Source organism: Triticum urartu, chromosome 4, assembly GCF_003073215.2.
Source record: "Triticum urartu cultivar G1812 chromosome 4, Tu2.1, whole genome shotgun sequence".
NCBI classification, from domain to species: Eukaryota; Viridiplantae; Streptophyta; class Magnoliopsida; order Poales; family Poaceae; genus Triticum; species Triticum urartu.
Window position 1 is genome coordinate 77053697 of NC_053025.1, and position 23328 is coordinate 77077024.

Here is a 23328-nt window from a genome sequence, read left to right on the forward strand (position 1 = left end):
ATTTCCCGTTCTTCTTTTGCTTGTTGGGAGCTTTCCCGTGTAAATAGTTTTATTTCTTTTCTTTTCTTTGGGGGTCAGTAGGAGAAGACCATAATTAAATTGTTGAAGTGGCTCTTATATGCATTATTGTTGATTTAACCCAGAGCCCATATTGCCTTGTCTTCTCATGTTTATTGAATGCTCGCAGATTCCAGCTTAGTCCAATGCACGTACACTCTTATTATTATTCACACCGTTCGGTCGTGTAAGTGAAAGGCAATTATGATGATATATGATAGACTGACTGAGATGAGAAAAGCTGGTATCAACTCGACCTCTTTTGTTTTTGTAAATATGATGAGTCCCTCGTTCTTGATTCAGCTTATTATGAATAAACATGTTTGCAATGACAATTAGAGATCATAGTTGCTTGTGCCATGCTTGATTAGCTATGAGTTATAATGATTTACCTTGTGTGCCAACATGCTATTGAGATGGTTATGATGTGGTATGATGGGGTGGTATCCTCCTTTGAATGATTTAAGTGACTTGACTTGGCACATGTTCACGCATATAGTTGAAACAAAATCAACATAGCCTTCACGATATTTATGTTCATGGTGGATTATATCCTACTCATGCTTGCATCCAATGTTTATTAATTTTAATGCATGTACATGGCTGTTGTCGCTCTCTAGTTGGTCGCTTCCCAGTCTTTTGCTAGCCTTCACTTGTACTAAGCGGGAATACTGCTTGTGCATCCAATCCCTTAAACCCCAAAGTTATTCCAGATGAGTCCACTATACCTTCCTATGCGGTATCTACCTGCCGTTCCAAGTAAATTTGTATGTTCCAAACTCTAAACCTTCAAATAAACATTCTGTTTTGTATGCTCGAATAGCTCATGTATCAACCAAGGTTGTCCTTATCTTCCGTGTTAGGTGGGTTATTCTCAAGAGGAGTGGACTCCTCTTCTCACTCACGAGAAAATGGCTGGTCACCGGGATGCCCAGTCCCACGCTTTATGCAAACTAAATCAAAATTAATTGCAAACAAAACTCCCCTGGGACCTGATGTATGTTGGAGGCACTTGTTGTTTTGAGCAAGCCATGAATTGATGCTTGTTGGTGGAGGGGGAGTATAAACTTTACCATTCTGTTTGGGAACCGCCTATAATGTGTTTAGCATGGAAGATATCGCCATCTCTTAGTTGTTACGTTGACAATGAAAGTATACCGCTCAAAATACAAATTATCTCTATTTCAAAACCGAGCTCTGGAACCTCTACAAATCCCTGCTTCCCTCTGCGGAGGGCCTATCCATTTACTTTTATGTTGAGTCATCACCCTCTTATTAAAAAGCACTAGCTGAAGAGCACAGCTGTCATTTGCATTCATCACTATTAATCTATGTTGGGTATGACTATGATTGGATCTCTTTTACCATGAGTTACAATGTCTAGTCAGTCCTTGATCTTTAAAGGTGCTCTGCATTTATGTTTTGCGGTCTCAGAAAGGGCTAGCGAGATATCATCTTGTTATATCATATTATGATTGTTTTGAGAAAGTGTTGTCATCCGAGATTTATTATTATGACTTGCTAGTTGATTATGCTATTGATATGAGTAATTATGAGACCTGAGAATTATTGCAAATGTGGTTAGTTATGATCTATGCTAAAAACATGAATGCTGGCTTGACATAGTTACAACAACAAGAGCAAACAGAGTTTGTAAAAGTTTTTCTTTCTTTCTTTTAGTTTGTCAACTGAATTGCTTGAGGACAAGCAAGGGTTTAAGCTTGGGGGAGTTGATACGTCTCCGTCGTATCTACTTTTCCAAACACTTTTGCCCTTGTTTTGGACTCTAACTTGTATGATTTGAATGGAACTAACCCGGACTGACGCTGTTTTCAGCAGAATTGCCATGATGTTATTTTATGTGCAGAAAACAAATATTCTCGGAATGACCTGAAACTCCACGGAACATCTTAGAAAAAAGAATAAAAATCCTCGCCAAAGATGAAGACCAGGGGGCCCACACCCTTCTCACGAGGGTGGGGGGCGGCCCCCTAGGGCGCGCCCCCCTACCTCGTGGGCCCCCTGGATGCCCTCCGACGCCAACTCCAACTCTATATATTTGCTTTCGGAGAGAAGAAATCATCGCGTTTTACGATACGGGGCCGCCGCCAAGCCCTAAAACCTCTCGGGGGGCTGATCTGGAGTCCGTTCGGGGCTCCGGAGAGGGGGATTTGTCGCTGTCGTCATCATCAACCATCCTCCATCACCAATTTCATGATGCTCACCGCCGTGCGTGAGTAATTCCATCGTAGGCTTGCTGGATGGTGATGGGTTGGATGAGATTTATCATGTAATCGAGTTAGTTTTGTTAGGGTTTGATCCCTAGTATCCATTATGTTCTGAGATTGATGTTGCTATGACTTTGCTATGCTTAATGCTTGTCACTAGGGCCCGAGTGCCATGATTTCAGATCTCAACCTATTATGTTTTCATGAATATATGTGAGTTCTTGATCCTATCTTGCAAGTCTATAGTCACCTACTATGTGTTATGATCCGGCAACCCCGAAGTGACAATAATCGGGACCACTCCCGGTGATGACCATAGTTTGAGGAGTTCATGTATTAACTATGTGCTAATGCTTTGTTCCGGTTCTCTATTAAAAGTATGCCTTAATATCCCTTAGTTTCCAATAGGACCCTGCTGCCACGGGAGGGTAGGACAAAAGATGTCATGCAAGTTCTTCTCCATAAGCACGCATGACTATATTCGGAATACATGCCTACATTACATTGATGAATTGGAGCTAGTTTTGTGTCACCCTATGTTATGGCTATTACATGATGAACTGCATCCGGCATAATTATCCATCACTGATCCGGTGCCTACGAGTTTTCCATATATTGGTTCTCGCTTATTTACTTTCCCGCTGCTACTGTTACAATCACTACAAAATACCAAAAACATTACTTTTGTTGTCTTTACTTTTGTTGCCGCTACCACCACTATCATATTACTTTGCTACTAAACACTTTGCTGCAAATACTAAGTTTCCAGGTGTGGTTTAATTGACAACTCAGCTACTAATACTTGAGAATATTCTTCGGCTCCTCTTGTGTCGAATCAATAAATTTGGGTTGAATACTCTACCCTCGAAAGCTGTTGTGATCCCCTATACTTGTGGGTTATCAAAGATGACATGATGTAGAGGGATATACTCATGCAATATGATATAAACCCCATCTTTTTATCCTCGATGGCAACAATACAATACATACCGGTACCCTTTCTGTCACTGGGATCGAACAACGCAAGATTGAACCCAAAGCTAAGCACTTCTCCCATGGCAAGAAAGATTAATCTAGTAGGCCAAACCAAACTGATAATTCGAAGAGACTTGCAAAGATAAACCAATCATACATAAAAGAATTCAGAGGAGAATCAAATATTGTTCATAGATAATCTGGATCATAAACCCACAATTCATCGGATCTCAACAAACACACTGCAAAAGAAGATTACATCGAATAGATCTCCAAGAGAATCGAGGAGAACTTTGTATTGAGATCCAAAGATAGAGAAGAAGCCATCTAGCTAATAACTATGGACCCATAGGTCTGAAGTAAACTACTCACACATCACTGGAGAGGCCATGGAGTTGATGTAGAGGCCCTCCGTGATCAATGCCCCCTCCGGTGGAGCTCCGGAAAATGCCCCGAGATGGGATCTCTCGAGTACAGAAGGTTGCGGCGGTGGAATTAGGTTTTCGTGGTGCTCCTGGATGTTTGGAGGGGGGACATGGATATATATAGGAGGAAGAAGTATGTCGGTGGAGCAGTGGAGGGCCCACGAGGGTGGAGGGCGCGCCCCCTGCCTCGTGCCTTCCTCCCTTGTTTCTTGACGGCCACTCCAAGTCTCCTGGATCACATTTGTTGAGAAAATCACGTTCCCGAAGGTTTCGTTCCGTTTGGACTCCGTTTGATATTCCTTTTCTTCGAAACCCTAAAATAGGCAAAAAAAACAGCAATTTGGGTCGGGCCTCCGATTAGTAGGTTAGTCCCAAAAAATGATATAAATGTGTAAAATAAAGCCCATTAACATCCAAAATAGATAATATAATAGCATGGAGCAATCAAAAATTATAGATACGTTGGAGACGTATCAAACCGCGTCCCTCTTCGCCATCTGTGCTTTCTCTAGAGGGATTCCCCAACCACCGTTGGGTCCTCGTGCCCACGCCGACGAGGATGTGGACGCCCAAATCTGAGGTGCAAGGCGCACGCCGCGACCAATAGCGAGCGAGAGAGAGGACAACGGCGGGGGACGCACTGTCCATGCACCGGGCCAGCTCCTCGCGACGGTCCTCTAACGCTCCCTCACGACCACAGAGACCGTTACACGACGGAACCCCCGCAAAAATGCCAAAGAGATCCGGCTCACCATTGAGCAGTTGGAGGGAGAGACTACGGTGGATGCAGCGGCCAAGGCGAAGGATGCCCGATTATCCAAGACGTAGGAGTGCGTGGTGCGGAGGATGGCCGACGTCATCAGCTACGACAATGACTCTGACCCGATCGATGACTCCCACGGCTCCAGATCCAATGGCGACGCCCCTCCAGCCGTTGATGCCTACACGGAGGGGTACAACCGCATCGGCGACCACAAGGGGAAGGGACCGGTGAGGAAATTGTGATTTCCTCCGCCTTTCATTGTTTAGCTAAGTTATATTAAGTTTATCTAAGTATATCTGTGTCCGCTCGACTATGAACTATATATTTTGGACAGGTGAACTATGATGTTTATATATCCCCGTATGCAATTTCGTTGGTCCAACATGTCTGTTTGATGCTTAGTTTGGTATGATCATTTGTGTACTATCATTCATGTTGCATCAACTGAATGAATTTGGGGTGTCGGATTTGAGATACACGGATGTGGACGCGGCCATTTGAGGGTTGACCGTACATTGTTTGCGGATGTGCTCGAGTTTTAGATGCTCACGGGGCGTGCTCGGCCAGCTCAAAGTCTAGTGGCAGGCCAGGCCACTAGCAAGCTTGTCCAGCTCGGAGTCCTCGAGGGCCTCATCATCCTCCTTGGCCACCTCCTCCTCCTCCTCATTCACTGCGGGCAATGGCATTGGAGCACACATGTGCAGGGGCACTAGAGAACGCACACAGGCGGCAAAGCACGACCGGCGGCGTTGGTCATGCTCATCGTAGAACCACGTATCCCAGTACGGGGAGTCCTCGGTGAAACCCAGGTCATGGCGGAGGCCGTCGGGGAGCTGGGTGTGATGGTGGAGGATCTCCGCCTCCCGCAGTGACCGGAGGCCGGAAAGGCTAGCACTGGAACCCTTTTCGGGTTCAAATGCCAGTCGTTCGACAGTTCCGCGTCCGGCCAGGGTACGGGGATGGCATGCTTCCAGTAGCATTGGTATGTCGCAACGAGCACATACATGCGGTCGCTTGCCGGTGACGCAACCCCCAGCGATGCTATGGTGAAGGGTGCCACGCGGCGTTGTCCCGAGGAGGAGCCGACCTCGTGGTTGTGCGCTCCGGGTGTCCACCTCTACATCATTTTGCACCGACGGGTGGGCGATACCTAGGGTTTGATTGTCGAGCAGCGGGAACGGGAGGCAAAGGGAGGGAGAGGAGTAGGTGTGGATGCCCCATGCACGCGTGGCATTTCAAAAGGGCCAGGCGGGGGTGGTTGGGTGGATAGCGCGTGGGCCCAGGGCGGACACATATCCGTTTGCTGTCAAATTTTGTCGACAAGGGGAATATATTAATATCGCAGATATATCAATTACAGTCAGCCTCTGCAACAATGCAATGTCATAAAGACATTACGGATGCACACAGCCAAATGACAAAAAGAAGAAGAAGAAGAAAAAGAAAGATCCCGCTAGAGCGATCAATTCCTTGTATCTGTAGCACGAACCACCACCTAGACAACATCTAAAGTCTAAATTCTCCAAAAGCTACACCTCCAAGAAGGAAACAGTGCACAAACAATGTTATTGCTTGATTCTAGATTTTAGTTTTTCACGCTGGAGAAGATCGCGCTCTCAAAACAATGCTTTCAACAAGGTCGCTATCAGACACAACCAATTAAGGCCAGGCCTGGGGTTTTCACCCTGAAAGCTAAGACTCTGTACTCCGCCAGTGCTGCCGCCCCCACTTGCTGATGGTGCTGCTACGAGTCACGAATCACCAAGTAAATTCCTCATCGCCACGAGGACTCAATCCGCCATTACTAGGCCTCAGACCTTAGCCTCCATGACGTTCTCCGCCACTGTCGTCACCATGGAAATTGAAATACCGACATGTCCCATAATGTCAACAGACAATGAAGCTTCGCGTCACGCCCTCCTGAAGCCACACAGTCCAAATTTAAAGTGGGTTTGCGTGTCCCAGAGATACGAAGCAGATAGAATGGCCAAATATGTTGTTGTGTTAGATCCTACTTTTTAGCCATCTAGATCCAAACGTATACGACCGGATGAAATGTGTCCCCCGAAGTTAGGGCATCTCCAAGGCGGACCAGCATACCGCCCGTATCCGTCCGGACCGCGCTGCCGGACAGCGGAAGTCATCCAACGCGGTCCTATATCGGTCCACGGGGCAGTCCGGACGCATTTTCTCCCGCAAATTGGAGACAAAGTGGGGGAGGTTTGCGGGAGTCCGGACACCCAAAATGTAGGACTCCGACACCCCCAGCCCAGCCAAGCCACCCTCCCGGTCCCATTTCCTTCCACTCCGCATCATCTCCCCCTTACTTTGCATCCGCACTCCTCCACCTCTGTCGTCACTGTTGTACGTCTCCGGCTGCCACAGAGGCATTGCCGGAGTCCGCAACCAGCAACGACTCGTCCGCTTCACAGAGCTGTCCATCTTGGAGTCGTTTGTACCTAGGTACACTCCCCCCTCCGTCCACGGCCTCCATGGCGGACACCACGCCCGACAGGTGTTCGATCAAATGCCATTTAGCTTATTTTCAAATGCTATGTCATTTTTTATAGTACGAAGGATGGTGAGCTACTCGACCATGGAGGATGAGTTGTTGTGTGATGCGTGGCTGACCATATCCGCGGATTTCATAGGCGAGCAGAGGGGGAGCCCTTCTGGGAGCAAGTGCATGAAAGTTTCACGCACAAAAGCACATTGCGCCCTATGACATGTACATCATTCAACCACGCAACATGAGGTCGTTGTCGTATCGCTGACACGCTATTCAGATCAGCGTCACCAAGTTCTGCGACGTGGTTCGTCAGCTCGAGGCAAGCTGGCCATTGCACGAGGCAGAGGACAAGATCATAAGTTTTACTTCCTCTTGCTCAACTTGTTATTTGATCATTCACTCAATGTTGGTCTACACATATTATGTAGCCCACAGTGCTGCCGTGCTGTATCACAAGACAGAAGGACGACCATTTATGTGCATAGACTGTTGGATGAAGCTGTAGGGAGAGCATGTGTGGAACGACATGAACCGTTCATAAAGAACTTGTTGGACATCCGGGATCTGGTGGAATTAAAGACATTGTTGTATTAGACTTAATTTGCATGGTTGTATGGATGATTTATGCTATTTTCTATCCGAATTTTGATAAATATCGGTCGGGTTGCATGAATCTCGTCCTGTTAGTTAAAAGGTAGTTTGAAATGTATGCGGCTACAGTTAAATGACTTTTTCTCGCATCCGTGTCTGCGGATTAGCCCCTCTGTTTTTGAGGAACGCGGGAGGAAATTTGCTGGTTATTATTGGAGATCCTCTTACCCCTAAGCACCAGTGCGACGTACAAAATTTGTTATTGAGCGCGGAAACAGTAGACGTGGAGGCCTGCTAGTGGCCACTTGGTCGGTGATGCCTTGTCAGACTCGCAGCAGGTGGTGCGTCGGCCCTTGCGTGCAGCATCCGGCGTGGAGCTGACGCCTCATCCTGTCATCCATGTGCTCTCTCCCGCAAATCGCCACCGCCTAATCCTGTTTTGGGCTTCCCTGCCTGCCACAACTGTTAACAATCACAAGGAGAATGTTCAAAAAAATAAAAGAATCAGCAAGGCATCATATAAAAAAAATGTAAAATCAAGGAAGCATGCAATGATTCAATTACCTCCTACTCCATGTTCTCCATGATCATATGTCCTATCCAACCCATTGCCATCAATCCTTGTCTAGCTAGTACTGTATTAAATATGTGGAGAGATGAATTATTGGACCCAAAAAAGCAAGCCAAGCTTCGTATTGTTTTGTTTGGTTTAACGCTAGATGTAGCTAGCAGCCTGAGGATTAAGAAATACCAATGCGAAATGACCATGGTGTCATCAAATCCTACAGTCACCAAAGAACTAATCGTCCCCAAAACCAAGCTGATATAAATCTGACGTGATCAGAAGTGAATACTAAATCCGACTGTCAAAACAACACATCTGTGGTTCTTGAGAGGTCATAGTGCCAAATATTGTAATAGTTTATATTATTTTATTCTTGTGATGAAGAGGTCATCATTCTTTGATGAACTGCCGTTTTCACAAACCAAATCATATTTGCCCAGTAAACCAAGTAATTTACTTGGGAACAAAAAATAAATAAAAAGAACTCGGCAACACCACGTTTATGATTCAGAAGCTGTAGGTTTTGCACATGGATGCTCCCTCGTGGCTTTTGTTTTGTCTCTGCTCCGTTAATGCTTTGATAGTGAAACCCGATCCATTTTCTTGATGGGACGAAAAAAATTAAAAAGCGCCAAGAAATACTGGAGGTGATCGCAGAAACAAGTGGCTGGAGGAACTTTACACTTCAGCACAAGATAAAATAAGAAGATGTTTTCACAGAAAAACATATAAAATGGATAAAAACGCTTCGTTTTCTTTAAAGAAGCAGAGTCAGCAAAGAAAACGATGGTCTCCTTTGCCCCGTAGGAAGCAGAGCAACCCGACCAGGCATCCATGGCAGCCTCGCCCTCCCTCATAGATGCATGGGGTGCCCCCGCGCCGTGCGGGCGTGTCGGTCGGCGTGTGTTGCGACCGTGGCGATCTGCCTCCTCCCGGTATTATTGCCGCTGGTGCTCCTCTGGCTGCCGCTTCTCTCCTTCGCCGTCGCCGTCGTCCGGTTCCGCCGCCGGCGGAGGAGAATGATGATGACTAGGGGCGGCTGCTGCTTTCACGGCGGTGATCGATCGCCTCCGCCAGAAAGTGAGCCGGATGGCCACCGGGTGGCGCGGCTGCACAAGTACCTCGAGGACCAGATGGAGCTAGTGGAGGAGGAGGCCGGGGGCGCCATGGCGGCCGTGCTTGCCAGAAATCCATGGGCAGCGTAAGGAAAGAAACCCGTGCTTTCTTGCCGGAAACTTTTCCCCCTTTTCGCTCGACTTTTCTGGCTCCGGCAGATGTTGCTCGCGAGGTTAGTAGCAAGGCGCCGAGAACTTCGTCTCTTGATTAGAGGTTGTTGGATTGATATGTTAGCTGGAATGGTTGGAGTTCTTGTTGATTTCATCTCAGCCCATGTATCTTCCACTTATAATTTTTTGAGTTGGCGAGTCCGTCTACTATCTCCTCAGTATTTCTCCTCTCAACTCTGACAAATGAGACCATACAAATGTACAAGTTGAGCAAGAAACGATGTGCTTTTGGTCGTGCTTAATCCCCGTCACCAATCTTGCTCCCCGGTTGTCAGAATTGTATGAGATTATGATTGCACGAAGTATTGCTCTTCGTACATAGACACGTATATATGATGTACAAAGATGCGTCACGGATCTCAACTATACAAGAAACTAGGAGACTGGCCAAATACACAATATGCACATCACACATATACTCAACACCCCCCGCAGTCCAAGCGGCACCGCGGTTGACGCAAAGACTGGACCAGAACTCTTTAAATGACGCTGTAGGCAAGCCCTTGGTCATGATATCCGCAAATTGTTGGGAAGTAGGGACGTATAAAACACGAATATGGACAAGGGCCACCTGTTCCCGAACAAAATGAATATCCAACTCAATATGCTTGGTCCGTGGATGATGCACCGGGTTAGCGGAGAGGTAGACCGCTGAGACGTTGTCGCAATTGACCACCATGGCACGGTCAACGGGGCAAGAGAGCTCCTAAAGCAGCTGGCGAAGCCACGAACACTCGGCGACGGCATTTGCCACCGCACGATACTTAGCCTTAGCACTGGAGCGAGAGACCGTAGGCTGCCGCATGAATGACCACGAGATAAGTGAGGGTCCAAGATAGACACAACAGCCCGAAGTGGAGCGACGAGTGTCAGGGCAGCCCGTCTAGTCTGCATCGGAGTAGGCAGTGAGGGCGGTGTCGGCGGAGGCGTGAAGCGTGACGCAAAGATCCATACTGCCACAGATATAGCGGAGAATCCGCTTGATGGCAGCCCAGTGAATGTCTCGAGGAGCATGCATATGAAGACACACCTGCTGCACGGCATACTGGATCTTCGGTCGAGTCAGAGTGAGGTACTGGAGAGCACCAACGATAGACCGATAGAAAGAAGCATCTAAAGCAGGAAAACCATCCGTGACAGAAAGCTTGGCCTTCGTATCAACAGGCGTAGCGGCGGGCTTGCAGTTAAGCATGCCGGCGCGCTCCAGGAGCTTGTGAGCGTACTTTCGCTGATGAAGGAATAAGCCATCCGGACGGCGCACCACCTCGGCACCGAGGAAGTAGTGCAAAGGACCCAAGTCCTTGATGGCGAACTCAGCGCGAAGACGAGCCGTGAGCTGGCTGAGGAGGACGTGCCAGAGCCCTGATGATAGACGAAGAGCGAGGCGTCCGAGAGGGTAGAGCGGAACCCAAGCTGGTGGAGAAACGCCGCGATGTGCTGGTACCAAGCACGCGGAGCCTGCTTGAGTCCATACAAGGACCGCAAAAGCAGGCACACATGGTCAGGAAGCGCCGGGTCAACACACCCGGTGGGCTACTAGCAGAAGACCTGCTCCTCGAGGTGACCATGGAGGAAGGCGTTGGAGACGTCCATTTGGTGCACCTCCAAGCACGGGAGACCGCAAGGTGGAGAACCATGCGTATTGTGCCGGGCTTGACGACTGGAGCAAAGGTGTCGGTGAAGTTGATGCCAGCACGCTGTCGGAAGCCACGAACGACCCAACGCGCTTTATAGCGATCAAGGGTACCATCAGGACAGAGCTTGTGTTTAAATACCCACTTCCTGGTAATCACGTTGGCGTGCCGGGGACAGGAAACAAGCTACCACGTCCGGTTGCGCAACAGGGCATAAAACTCCATTTGCATCGCAGCCATCTAGAGCGGGTCACGAAGAGCAGCTCGAACGGAGGACAACAATAGCGACGACTCAGGGTTGGACGCCACATGGACGTAGTCATCCGAGGCGTAGCGCGAGCTCGAGCAAAAAACGCCCGTACTGGCATGGGTGACCGGACCGGCCGAGGGCGCTGACGAGGCCGGGGCAGCGAGGGGCCATGGGCACCGGGGGTGCCGAGGGGGCCACAGGCGCCAGCGTCACGGTTGTAGGAGGCGTCGCATGCGGGGGTGCGCCTCAAAGCCAGGGGCGGGCCAAAAGAGGCGCGCGAGCGCCCTGGGAGAGGCGTTGAGGAGCCCGCGTCACCGGTGGTGGGAGACGGGATCGTAGCACCGATATCCCTTTGAGTTAGAGGGGTAGCCAATGAAGATGCGAGTTTGTGAGGTGCGGAGTCGGCAGTGCTAGGATAGCAAAGACACTCGAAAATACACAAGAAATCATAAGATGGGGGCGTACCGAAGAGAAGATGGTGAGGTGCATAGCTCCACCGTGGGCGGCAGGGACGAAGGTTACGGAGAAGTGAAGCAGTAGCGAGTGCGTCCGGCAAGAAACGAGACGACACATTAGCATGGAACAGGAGCGTGCGAACATAATCGTTCAAAGTGCGAAGGACGCGTTCGGCTCGACCGTTCTGCTGTGAAGTATACGGGCATGTGAGACGAAAAACAGTGTCATGGTGCGACAGAAAGGTGCGGAAAGTAAGGTTGTCGAACTCTTTTCCATTGTCAGTCTGAAGAGCAACGATGGGACGCTCAAACTATGTGCTTACATAGGAGTAAAAAGCCTTCAAAGTGAAGGGTGCATCCGACTTTCGTCGTAAAGAAAACGTCTACACATAGTGAGAATAATCATCAAAGATAACCGGATAATATAAATAGCATGAACTACTAGGAACCGGAGAGGTCCACACATGGCTATGAATCAACTGAAAAGTAAAAGAAGTTATGGTGGTGGAGTTATTAAACAGGAGGTGAACATGTTTGCCGACACGACATGCATGACAGGTGTGATCCTATATCTTATTACAACTAAGACTGAAACTCTTAAGAATATGATGAAGTGTGACGGGGTTGGGATGACCCAAACGAGCGTGCCAGAGATCGACGCCGGCGGAGAGAGCAACCGGTGTGGTGGTAGAGGTGGATGATTACCCACAAATATAGGGGATCGCAACAGTTTTCGAGGGCAAAGTATTCAATCCAAATTTGTTGATTCGACACAAGGGGAGCCAAAGAATATTCTCAAGTATTAACAGCTGAGTTGTCAATTCAACCACACCTGAAAACTTAATATCTGCAGCAAAGTATTTAGTAGCAAAGTAATATGATAGTAGTGGTAACGGTAACAAAAGGTAACGGTAGTAAAAGCATTGTTTTTGGTATTTTGTAGTGATGATAGCAATAGCAACGAAAAAGTAAATAAGCGAAGAACAATATGTGGAAAGCTCGTAGGCAATGGATCGGTGATGGAGAATTATGCCGGATGCGGTTCATCATGTAGCAGTCATAACCTAGGGTGACACAGAACTAGCTCCAGTTCGTCAATATAATGTAGGCATGTATTACGAATATAGTCATACATGCTTATGAAAAAGAACTTGCATGACATCTTTTGTCCTACCCTCCCGTGGCAGCGGGGTCCTTACGGAAACTAAGGGATATTAAGGCCTCCTTTTAATAGAGAACCGGAACAAAGCATTAACACATAGTGAATACATGAACTCCTCAAACTACGGTCATCACCGGTAAGTATCCCGATTATTGTCACTTCGGGGTTAACGGATCATAACACATAATAGATGACTATAGACTTGCAAGATAGGATCAAGAACACTCATATATTGATGAAAACATAATAGGTTTAGATCTGAAATCATGGCACTCGGGCCCTAGTGACAAGTATTAAGCATAGCAAAGTCATAGCAACATCAATCTCAGAACATAGTGGACACTAGGGATCAAACCCTAACAAAACTAACTCGATTACATGATAGATCCCATCCAACCCATCACCGTCCAGCAAGCCTACAATGGAATTACTCATGCACGGCGGTGAGCATCATGAAATTGGTGATGGAGGATGGTTGATGATGACGATGGCCACGGATTCCCCTCTCCGGAGCCCCGAACGAACTCCAGATCAGCCCTCCCAAAAGGTATTAGGGCTTGGCGGCAGCTCTGTATCGTAAAACGTGATGATTTCTTCTCTCTGATTTTTTTCTCCCCGAAACACAATATATGGAGTTGGAGTTGGAGTTGGAGTCGGAGAGGCAACAGGGGGGCCCATGAGGTAGGGGGCGCGCCCTAGGGGGGCAGGCGCGCCCCCACCCTCGTGGAGAGGTGGTGGGCCCCTGGCCTTCATCTTTTGCAGGTATTTTTCATATTTTTTGAAAAGTTGCTCCATGAAGTTTCAGGTCATTCCGAGAATGTTTGCTCCTGCACATAAATAACACCATGGTAATTCTGCTGAAAAAAGTGTCAGTCCGGGTTAGTTCCATTCAAATCATGCAAGTTAGAGTCCAAAACAAGGGCAAAAGTGTTTGGAAAAGTAGATACGTTGGAGACGTATCAACTCCCTCAAGCTTAAACCTTTGCTTGTCCTCAAGCAATTTAGTTGATAAACTGAAAGTGACAAAGAAAAACTTTTACAAACTCTGTTTGCTCTTGTTGTTGTAAATATGTAAAGCCAGCATTCAAGTTTTCAGCAAAGATTATAACTAACCACATTTACAATAACGCATAGGTCTCAAGTTTACTCATATCAATAGCATAATCAACTAGCAAGCAATAATAATAAATCTCGGATGACAACACTTTCTCAAAACAATCATAATATGATATAACAAGGTGGTATCTCGCTAGCCCTTTCTGAGACCGCAAAACATAAATGCAGAGCACCTTTAAAGACCAAGGACTGACTAGACATTGTAATTCATGGTAAAAGAGATCCAATCAAGTCATGCTCAATGTAAACTAACAGTAATGAATGCAAATGACAGCGGTGCTCTCCAATTGGTGCTTTTTAATAAGAGGATGATGACTTAGCATAAAAGTAAATAAATAGGCCCTTCGCAGAGGGAAGCAGGGATTTGTAGAGGTGCCAGAGCTCGGTTTTGAAACAGAGGTGAATAATATTGTGAGCAGTATACTTTCATTGTCAACATAACAACCAAGAGATGGCGATATCTTCCATGCTACATACATTATAGGCGGTTCCCAAACAGAATGGTAAAGTTTATACCCCCCCTTTCACCAACAAGCATCAATCCATGGCTTGCTCAAAACAACGAGTGCCTCCAACTAACAAGAGTCCCAGGGGGAGTTTTGTTAGCAATTATTTTGATTTAGTTTGCATAAAGCATGGGACTGGGCATCCCAGTGACCAGCCATTTATCTCGTGAGTGAGGAGCGGAGTCCACTCCTCTTGAGAATAACCCGCCTAACATGGAAGATACAGTCAGTCCTAGTTGATACATGAGCTATTCGAGCATACAAAACATGATATTTATTTGAAGGTTTAGAGTTTGGCACATACAAATTTACTTGGAACGGCAGGTAAATACCGTATATAGGTAGGTATAGTGGACTCGTGTGAAATAACTTTGGGGTTTAAGGGATTGGATGCACAAGCAGTATTCCCGCTTAGTACAGGTGAAGGCTAGCAAAAGACTAGGAAGCGAACAGCTAGAGAGCGACAACAGTCATGAACATGCATTAAAATTAATCAACACTGAATGCAAGCATGAGTAGGATATAATCCACCATGAACATAAATATCGTGAAGGCTATGTTGATTTTGTTTCAACTACATGCGTGAACATGCGCCAAGTCAAGTCACTTAAATCATTTAGAGGAGGATACCACCCTATCATACCACATCATAACTATCTCAATAGCATGTTGGCACGCAAGGTAAACCATTATAACTCGTAGCTAATCAAGCATGGCACAAGAAACTATGATCTCTAATTGTCACTGCAAACATGTTTATTCATAATAGGCTGAATCAGGAACGATGAACTAATCGTATTTACAAAAACAAAAGAGGTAAAGTTCATACCAGCTTTTCTCATCTCAGTCAGTCCATCATATATCTTCATAATTGCCTTTCACTTGCACGACCGAACGATGTGAATAATAATAATAGTGCGCGTGCATTGGACTAAGCTAGAATCTGCAGGCATTCAATAAACAGGAGAAGACAAGGCAATATGGGCTCTTTTGTCAGATAAAAAATAATGCATATAAGGGCCACTTCAACAATTTAATTATGGTCTTCTCCTATCGACCCCCCCCAAAAAAGAAAAGAAATAAAACTATTTACACGGGAAAGCTCCCAACAAGAAAAAGAAGAACATGAAATATTTTTGGGTTTTTTTTAATTACTACTACAAGCATGGAAATTAAACTAACTAAAAGCTACAACTTTTTTTGGTTTTCTTAAGGTTTACTAAACACACAAGAAAAAAGCATAAAAAGGAAAATAAACTAGCATGTATGATACAATGAAAAAGTATGAGCATCGATATCTAGCAATGAGTGTGTGAACATAAATGTAATGTCGGTGGGAAATACTTGCTCCCCCAAGCTTAGACTTTTGGCCTAAGTTGGTCTATGGCCACGGCTGGCCTGGCGGATATCCATAATAATAGTTGGGGTCGTACTGAGGAGAAGAAGAAGAGGAAGACTCCGCTTGCCACTGGCTGACAATCATCTCCGGACCCCACTGGTAATTAGACTGTCGTGAAGGATCAACTTGTGGTTCCGGCTCTGGCTCCACGGCTGGTGCAGGGTTCAGGTAGGCGTGAATAGCCTTCAACGGAACAAGGTACGTGCCTACAGATAAATCAAACAAAGAAGGAGCAGGCAGAGTAGTAGTCTCAGGATGATGTTTATTAAAAAACAATTGATATTTAAGCTCTCCTTCCCTATTCTTAACAATAAAATCATGTGCCACCATACTTTTATAATCTAGATAAACATGAGGCAGCACTTTTTCTTCCTTCTCATAATGCCTAACAGGTATGTTAAAATGTGCAGCTAAGCGTGAAGTATAGATGCCTCCAAAGATGGGGCCCTTTGTATGGTTTAGACTTAACCGTTTGGCAATAATGCCGCCCATACTAACAGAGTTATCACCATATAAACCATGGAGCAAAATAATAATATCAGGGATACTAAGCTTTCCACAGTTTTCGTGACCAATTAAACAATGACTAGCAAATAATGCAAATTAACGTAAAATAGGAAAATGTATGCTAGTGATTCGTGTATCAGAAACCTTCCTTGTTTCCCCTACAGTGATAGTATCAATGAATCCCTCCACATCATCGCGGTGTGGTTCTTCTGTCTTGCCCTCAAAAGGGACTAAACAAACCCGACAAAAATCATAAAGTGACACCTCCTTATGCTCATCATATAAATGGAATTCTACCATAGGTGGTGAGCTCCTAGAATGGAAATGAAAGTTTTGCACAAAGGTATTTGTGAGTAAGAGATACTGATCACATTGGTCATGGAGGAAAGCGGTGAGGCCTGCATTTTTAGCCAATTCATGAAAATCTTCATAAATCCCGGCTACTCTCAAGAAATCATCGGAAGGCCATTCACACGCCCGAACCTCCGCGGTGCGAGGCAGATTATACTTAGGCTTTGGTGCCTTTTCCTTCGAGCTTTGGCTCGATGAGCCCCTCAAAAGTCTCCTCATTATTTTCTGAGAAATTCTGAAACTTTTAGTAACTTCAAAATAAAAGTAAACCAAACTCAATAATATTGATAGCAACGACTCCTACAAGTTCCTAGGGCCTATATCATGCATCAAAACTATTTTTGACCATATAAATTTGACATGCAAGCTCAAGAACAGGGTCACCTAAGCAGCAAAAATTTGCAATGAATAAAGCACTAGAACAAAAACTAATTGGACCAATGGAGGAGTCACATACCAAGGAACAATCTCCCCAAGCAGTTTTGTGAGAGGTGCTTTGAGCAAGGAGATCGAAAATGGCAGCAACACGAGTTTGGACTCGGGTTTGAGCTGGTTATTCATGTTTGTGGGAGGAAGAAGAAGTGTATGGGTGAAAGGATAAGTGGAGGAGGGCCACCGTGGGCCCACGAGGCAGGGGGCACGCACTCCACCCTTGTGGGCAGGTGGTTGGCCCCCCTGCTGTGTTCTTTGTGTCAAATATTCTCAAATATTTTAGAAAAAATCATATTTAAATTTCAGGGCATTTGGAGAAATTTTATTTTCAAGGTATTTTTATATTGCATGGATAATCAAATAACAGACAGAAAAATATTTATTTTTATTTTATTTTATTATAAATAACAGAAAGTAAAAGTGGGGTACAGAAGGTTGTGCCTTCTAGTTTCATCCATCTCATGATCATCAAAAGGAATCCACTAACAAGGTTGATCAAGTCTTGTTAACGATCTCATTCCGAATAACATGGAACCGGAGAAATTTCAAATAACACTATGTTACCTCAACGGGGATATGCACGTCCCCAATAATAAGAATACCATATTTCTTCTTGACAATAGGAAGAGGAAATTCAAAACCTCCAAATATAATCGATGGAATTTTTCTAATAGAGTTGATACTATGAACTTGAGGTTGTTTCCTCGGGAAGTGTACCGTGTGCTCATTACCATTAACATGAAAGGTGACATTGCCTTTAGTGCAATCAATAACAGCCCCTGCAGTATTCAAAAAGGGTCTTCCAAGAATAATAGATATACTATCGTCCTCGGGAATATCAAGAATAACAAAGTCCGTTAAAATAGTAACGTTTGCAACTACAACAGGCACATCCTCACAAATACCGACAGGTATAGCAGTTGATTTATCAGCCATTCGCAAAGATATTTCAGTAGGTGTCAACTTATTCAAATCAAGTCTACCATATAAAGAGAGAGGCATAACACTAACACCGGCTCCAAGATCACATAGAGCAGTTTTAACATAGTTTCTTTTAGTGGAGCATGGTATAGTGGGTACTCCTGGATCTCCAAGTTTCTTTGGTATTCCCCCTTTAAAAGTATAATTAGCAAGCATGGTGGAAATTTCAGCTTCTGGTATCTTTCTTTTATTTTTAATAATATCTTCCATGTACTTAGCATAAGGATTGGTTTTAAGTATATCAGTTAATCGCATACGCAAAAAGATAGGTCTAATCATTTCAGCAAAGCGCTTAAAATCCTCACCAACCTTTTTCTTGGATGGTTTGGGAGGAAAAGGCATGGGTTTCTGAACCCATGGTTCTCTTTCTTTACCATGTTTCCTAGCAACAAAGTCTTTCTTATCATAACGTTGATTCTTTGATTGTGGGTTATCAAGATCAACAACAGGTTCAATTTCTATGTCATTATCATTACTAGGTTGAGCATCATTATGAACATTATCATTAACATTATCACTAGTTTCAGGTTCATTACCAAATTGAGTTTCAGCATCAGAAATAGAAATATCATTTGGATTCTCAGGTGTTTCAACAATAGGATCACTAGAAGCATGCAAAGTCCTATCATTTTTCTTTTTCTTCTTTTTAGAAGAACTAGGTACATCTATATTATTTCTCTCAGAATCTTGCTCAATTCTCTTAGGGTGGCCTTCAGGATACAAAGGTTCCTGAGTCATCTTACCACCTCTAGTCATAACTCTAACAGCATTATCATTATCCTTACTATTCAATTCATTGAGAAAATCATTTTGAGATTTAAGTACTTGTTCTACTTGAGTGGTAACCATAGAAGCATGTTTACTAATAAGTTTAAGTTCACCTTTGACATTATCCATATAATCACCCAAGTGTTCAAGCATATTTGAATTGTATTTCAATTGTCTACCAAAATAAGCATTAAAGTCTTCTTGCTTAGCCATAGATTTATCAAACTCATCTAAGTATGGGCTAGCAAATTTAGTAAATGGGATTTCAGCTTTATCATATCTGTAGAGAGAATTTACCTTTACTACCTGTGTTGGGTTATCAAGACCATGAAATTCTTCAATAGGTAATGGATTAAGATTATATGTTTCTTCAACAGGCGGTAAATTAAGACCATGTATTTCTTCAATAGGAGGTAAATTCTTGATGTCTTCAGCTTTAATACCTTTTTCTTTCATAGATTTCTTTGCCTCTTGCATATCTTCAGGACTGAGAAATAGAATACCCCTCTTCTTCGGAGTTGGTTTAGGAATAGGCTCAGGAATTGGCTCTGGAGGTGTCCAATTATTTTCATTTGTCAACATATTATTCAATAGAATTTCAGCTTCATCCGGTGTTCTTTCCCTGAAAACAGAACCAGCACAACTATCCAGGTATTCTCTGGAGGCATCGGTTAGTCCATTATAAAAGATATCAAGTATTTCATTTTTCTTAAGAGGATGATCAGGCAAAGCATTAACTAATTCGAGAAGCCTCCCCCAAGCTTGTGGGAGACTCTCTTCTTCAATTTGCACAAAATTATATATATCCCTTAAAGCAGCTTGTTTCTTATGAGCAGGGAAATATTTAGCAGAGAAGTAATAAATCATATCCTGGGGACTACGCACACAACCAGGATCAAGAGAATTAAACCATATCTTAGCATCACCCTTTAATGAGAACGGAAATATTTTAAGGATGTAAAAGTAACGAGTTCTCTCATCTTTAGTGAACAGGGTGGCTATATCATTCAATTTAGTAAGATGTGCCACAACAGTTTCAGATTCATAACCATGAAAAGGATCAGATTCAACCAAAGTAATTATATCAGGATCAACAGAGAATTCATAATCCTTATCAGTAACAAAGATAGGTGAAGTAGCAAAAGCAGGGTCAGGTTTTATTCTAGCATTTAGAGATTGCTTACTCCATTTAGCTAATAACCTTTTGAGTTCATTTCTATTTTTGCAAGCTAAAATAGCTAAAGAAGCTTCTTGATAAAAAACATAAACCTTAGGAATAACAAGTGATTCTTCATCATCACTTTCATCAGTATCATCAGATTCAATATTTTCAATTTCTCTAGCCCTAGCAAGTTGTTCATCAAGAAAATCACTAAGTGCATAGTAGTATCAGGCATAGAGGTAGTTTCATCATAAGTATCATGCATAGCAAAAGTGGCATCATCAATAACATGCAACATATCAGAATGAATAGCAGAAGCAGGTGTAGGTGTCACAAACTTACTCAAAACAGAAGGTGAATCAAGTGCAGAGCTAGATGGCAGTTCCTTATCTCCCGTCGTAGTTGAGGGATAAATCTTAGTTCTTGGATCTTTCAAGTTCTACATAATGATAAGCAGATATATATCCCAAGTGACTCAAAGAGTAGAGCTATGCTCCCCGGCAATGGCGCCAGAAAATAGTCTTGATAACCCACAAGTATAGGGGATCGATACAGTTTTCAAGGGTAAAGTATTCAACCCAAATTTATTGATTCGACACAAGGGGAGCCAAAGAATATTCTCAAGTATTAGCAGCTGAGTTGTCAATTCAACCACACCTGGAAACTTAATATCTGTAGCAAAGTATTTAGTAGCAAAGTAATATGATAGTAGTGGTAACGGTAACAAAAGGTAACGGTAGGAAAAGCAACGTTTTTGGTATTTTGTAGTGATGATAGCAATAGCTACGGGAAAGTAAATAAGCGAAGAACAATATGTGGAAAGCTCGTAGGCAATGGATCGGTGATGGAGAATTATGCCGGATGCGGTTCATCATGTAACAGTCATAACCTAGGGTGACACAGAACTAGCCCCAGTTCGTCAATATAATGTAGGCATGTATTCCGAATATAGTCATACATGCTTATGGAAAAGAACTTGCATGACATCTTTTGTCCTATCCTCCCGTGGCAGCGGGGTCCTTACGGAAACTAAGGGATATTAAGGCCTCCTTTTAATAGAGAACCGGAACAAAGCATTAACACATAGTGAATACATGAACTCCTCAAACTACGGTCATCACCGGTAAGTATCCCAATTATTGTCACTTCGGGGTTAACGGATCATAACACATAATAGATGACTATAGACTTGCAAGATAGGATCAAGAACACTCATATATTGATGAAAACATAATAGGTCCAGATCTGAAATCATGGCACTCGGGCCCTGGTGACAAGTATTAAGCATAGCAAAGTCATAGCAACATCAATCTCAGAACATAGTGGACACTAGGGATCAAACCCTAACAAAACTAACTCGATTACATGATAGATCCCATCCAACCCATCACCGTCCAGCAAGCCTACAATGGAATTACTCACGCACGGCAGTGAGCATCATGAAATTGGTGATGGAGGATGGTTGATGATGACGATGGCCACGGATTCCCCTCTCCGGAGCCCCGAACGAACTCCAGATCAGCCCTCCCGAAAGGTATTAGGGCTTGGCGGTGGCTCTGTATTGTAAAACATGATGATTTCTTCTCTCTGATTTTTTTCTCCCCGAAGCACAATATATGGAGTTGGAGTTGGAGAGGTAACAGGGGGCCCATGAGGTAGGGGGGCGCGCCCCCACCCTCGTGGAGAGGTGGTGGGCCCCCCGGCCTTCATCTTTTGCAGGTATTTTTCATATTTTCTGAAAAGTTGCTCCGTGAAGTTTCAGGTCATTCCGAGAATGTTTGCTCCTGCACATAAATAACACCATGGTAATTCTGCTGAAAACAATGTCAGTCTGGGTTAGTTCCATTAAAATCATGCATGTTAGAGTCCAAAACAAGGGCAAAAGTGTTTGGAAAAGTAGATACGTTGGAGACATATCAGTGGACGGCGGATGCACTCGATAGAGCTCGTTGAGACTATCACATCGGTGAAGTTGAAGGAAATATGTCGTAGAGGCAATAATAAAGTTGTTATTTATATTTCCTTATATCATGATAAATTTTTATTATTCATGCTAGAATTGTATTAACCGGAAACTTAGTACATGTGTGAATACATAGGCAAACATAGTGTCACTAGCATACCTTCTACTTGACTAGCTCGTTAATCAAAGATGGTTAAGTTTCCTATCCATGGACATGTGTTGTCATTTGATGAATGGGATCACATCATTAGAGAATGATGTGATGGAGTAGACCCATCCGTGAGCTTAGCACTATGATCGTTTAGTTTATTGCTATTGTTTTCTTCATGACCTATACATGTTCCTATGACTATGAGATTATGCAACTCCCGAATACCGGAGGAACACTTAGTGTGCTATCAAACGTCACAACATAACTGGGTGATTATAAAGATGCTCTACAGGTGTCTCCGATGGTGTTTGTTGAGTTGGCATAGGTTGAGATTAGGATTTGTCACTCCGATTGTCAGAGAGGTATCTCTGGGCCCTCTCGGTAATGCACATCACCATAAGCCTTGCAAGCAATGTGACTAATCAGTTAGTTGTGGGATGTTTCATTACGGAATGAGTAAAGAGACTTGCCGGTAACGAGATTGAACTAGGTATGATGATACCGACGATCGAATCTCGGGAAAGTAACATACAGATGACAAAGGGAACAATGTATGTTGTTATGCGATTTGACCGATAAAGATCTTCATAGAATATGTGGGAGCCAATATGAGCATCCAGGTTCAGCTATTGGTTATTTACCGGAGATGTGTCTCGGTCATGTCTACATAGTTCTCGAACCCGTAGGGTCCGCACGCTTAACGTTCAATGACGATCGGTATTATGAGTTTATGTGTTTTGATGTACCGAAGGTATTTCGGAGTCCCGGATGTGATCACGGACATGATGAGGAGTCTCGAAATGGTCGAGACATGAAGATTGATATATTGGAAGGTTATGTTTGGACACCGGAATGGTTTCGGATGAGTTCGGGCATATACTGGGGTACCGGGGGGTTACCGGAACCCCCCGGGGGCTTAATGGGCCTACATGGGCTTTAGTGGAAGAGAGACGAGGTGGCCAAGAGGTGGGGGTGCGCCCCCCAAGCCCAATCCAAATTGGGAGGGGGGGCCACCCCCCTTTCCTTCTTCTCCTCTTCCCCTTCCTTCCCCCTCCTATTAGGACTAGGAAAGGGGGGAAACCTACTCCTAGT

General features: G+C 44.4%; 1 protein-coding gene across 1 annotated transcript; it reads left to right on the forward strand.

Annotated features, from left to right (window-relative positions):
* The first annotated feature begins 8874 nt into the window (after positions 1-8874).
* Positions 8875-9641, forward strand: LOC125553586. Its single transcript, XM_048717352.1, has one exon. It carries the CDS (start codon positions 8977-8979, stop codon positions 9316-9318), a length of 342 nt encoding a protein of 113 aa, XP_048573309.1. The 5' UTR covers positions 8875-8976; the 3' UTR covers positions 9319-9641.
* The last annotated feature ends 13687 nt before the right edge of the window (positions 9642-23328 follow it).

Bases quoted from the DNA above. Each gene is read 5' to 3' on its own strand.
- LOC125553586 (XM_048717352.1), top strand. From the start codon at position 8,977: ATGGGGTGCCCCCGCGCCGTGCGGGCGTGTCGGTCGGCGTGTGTTGCG.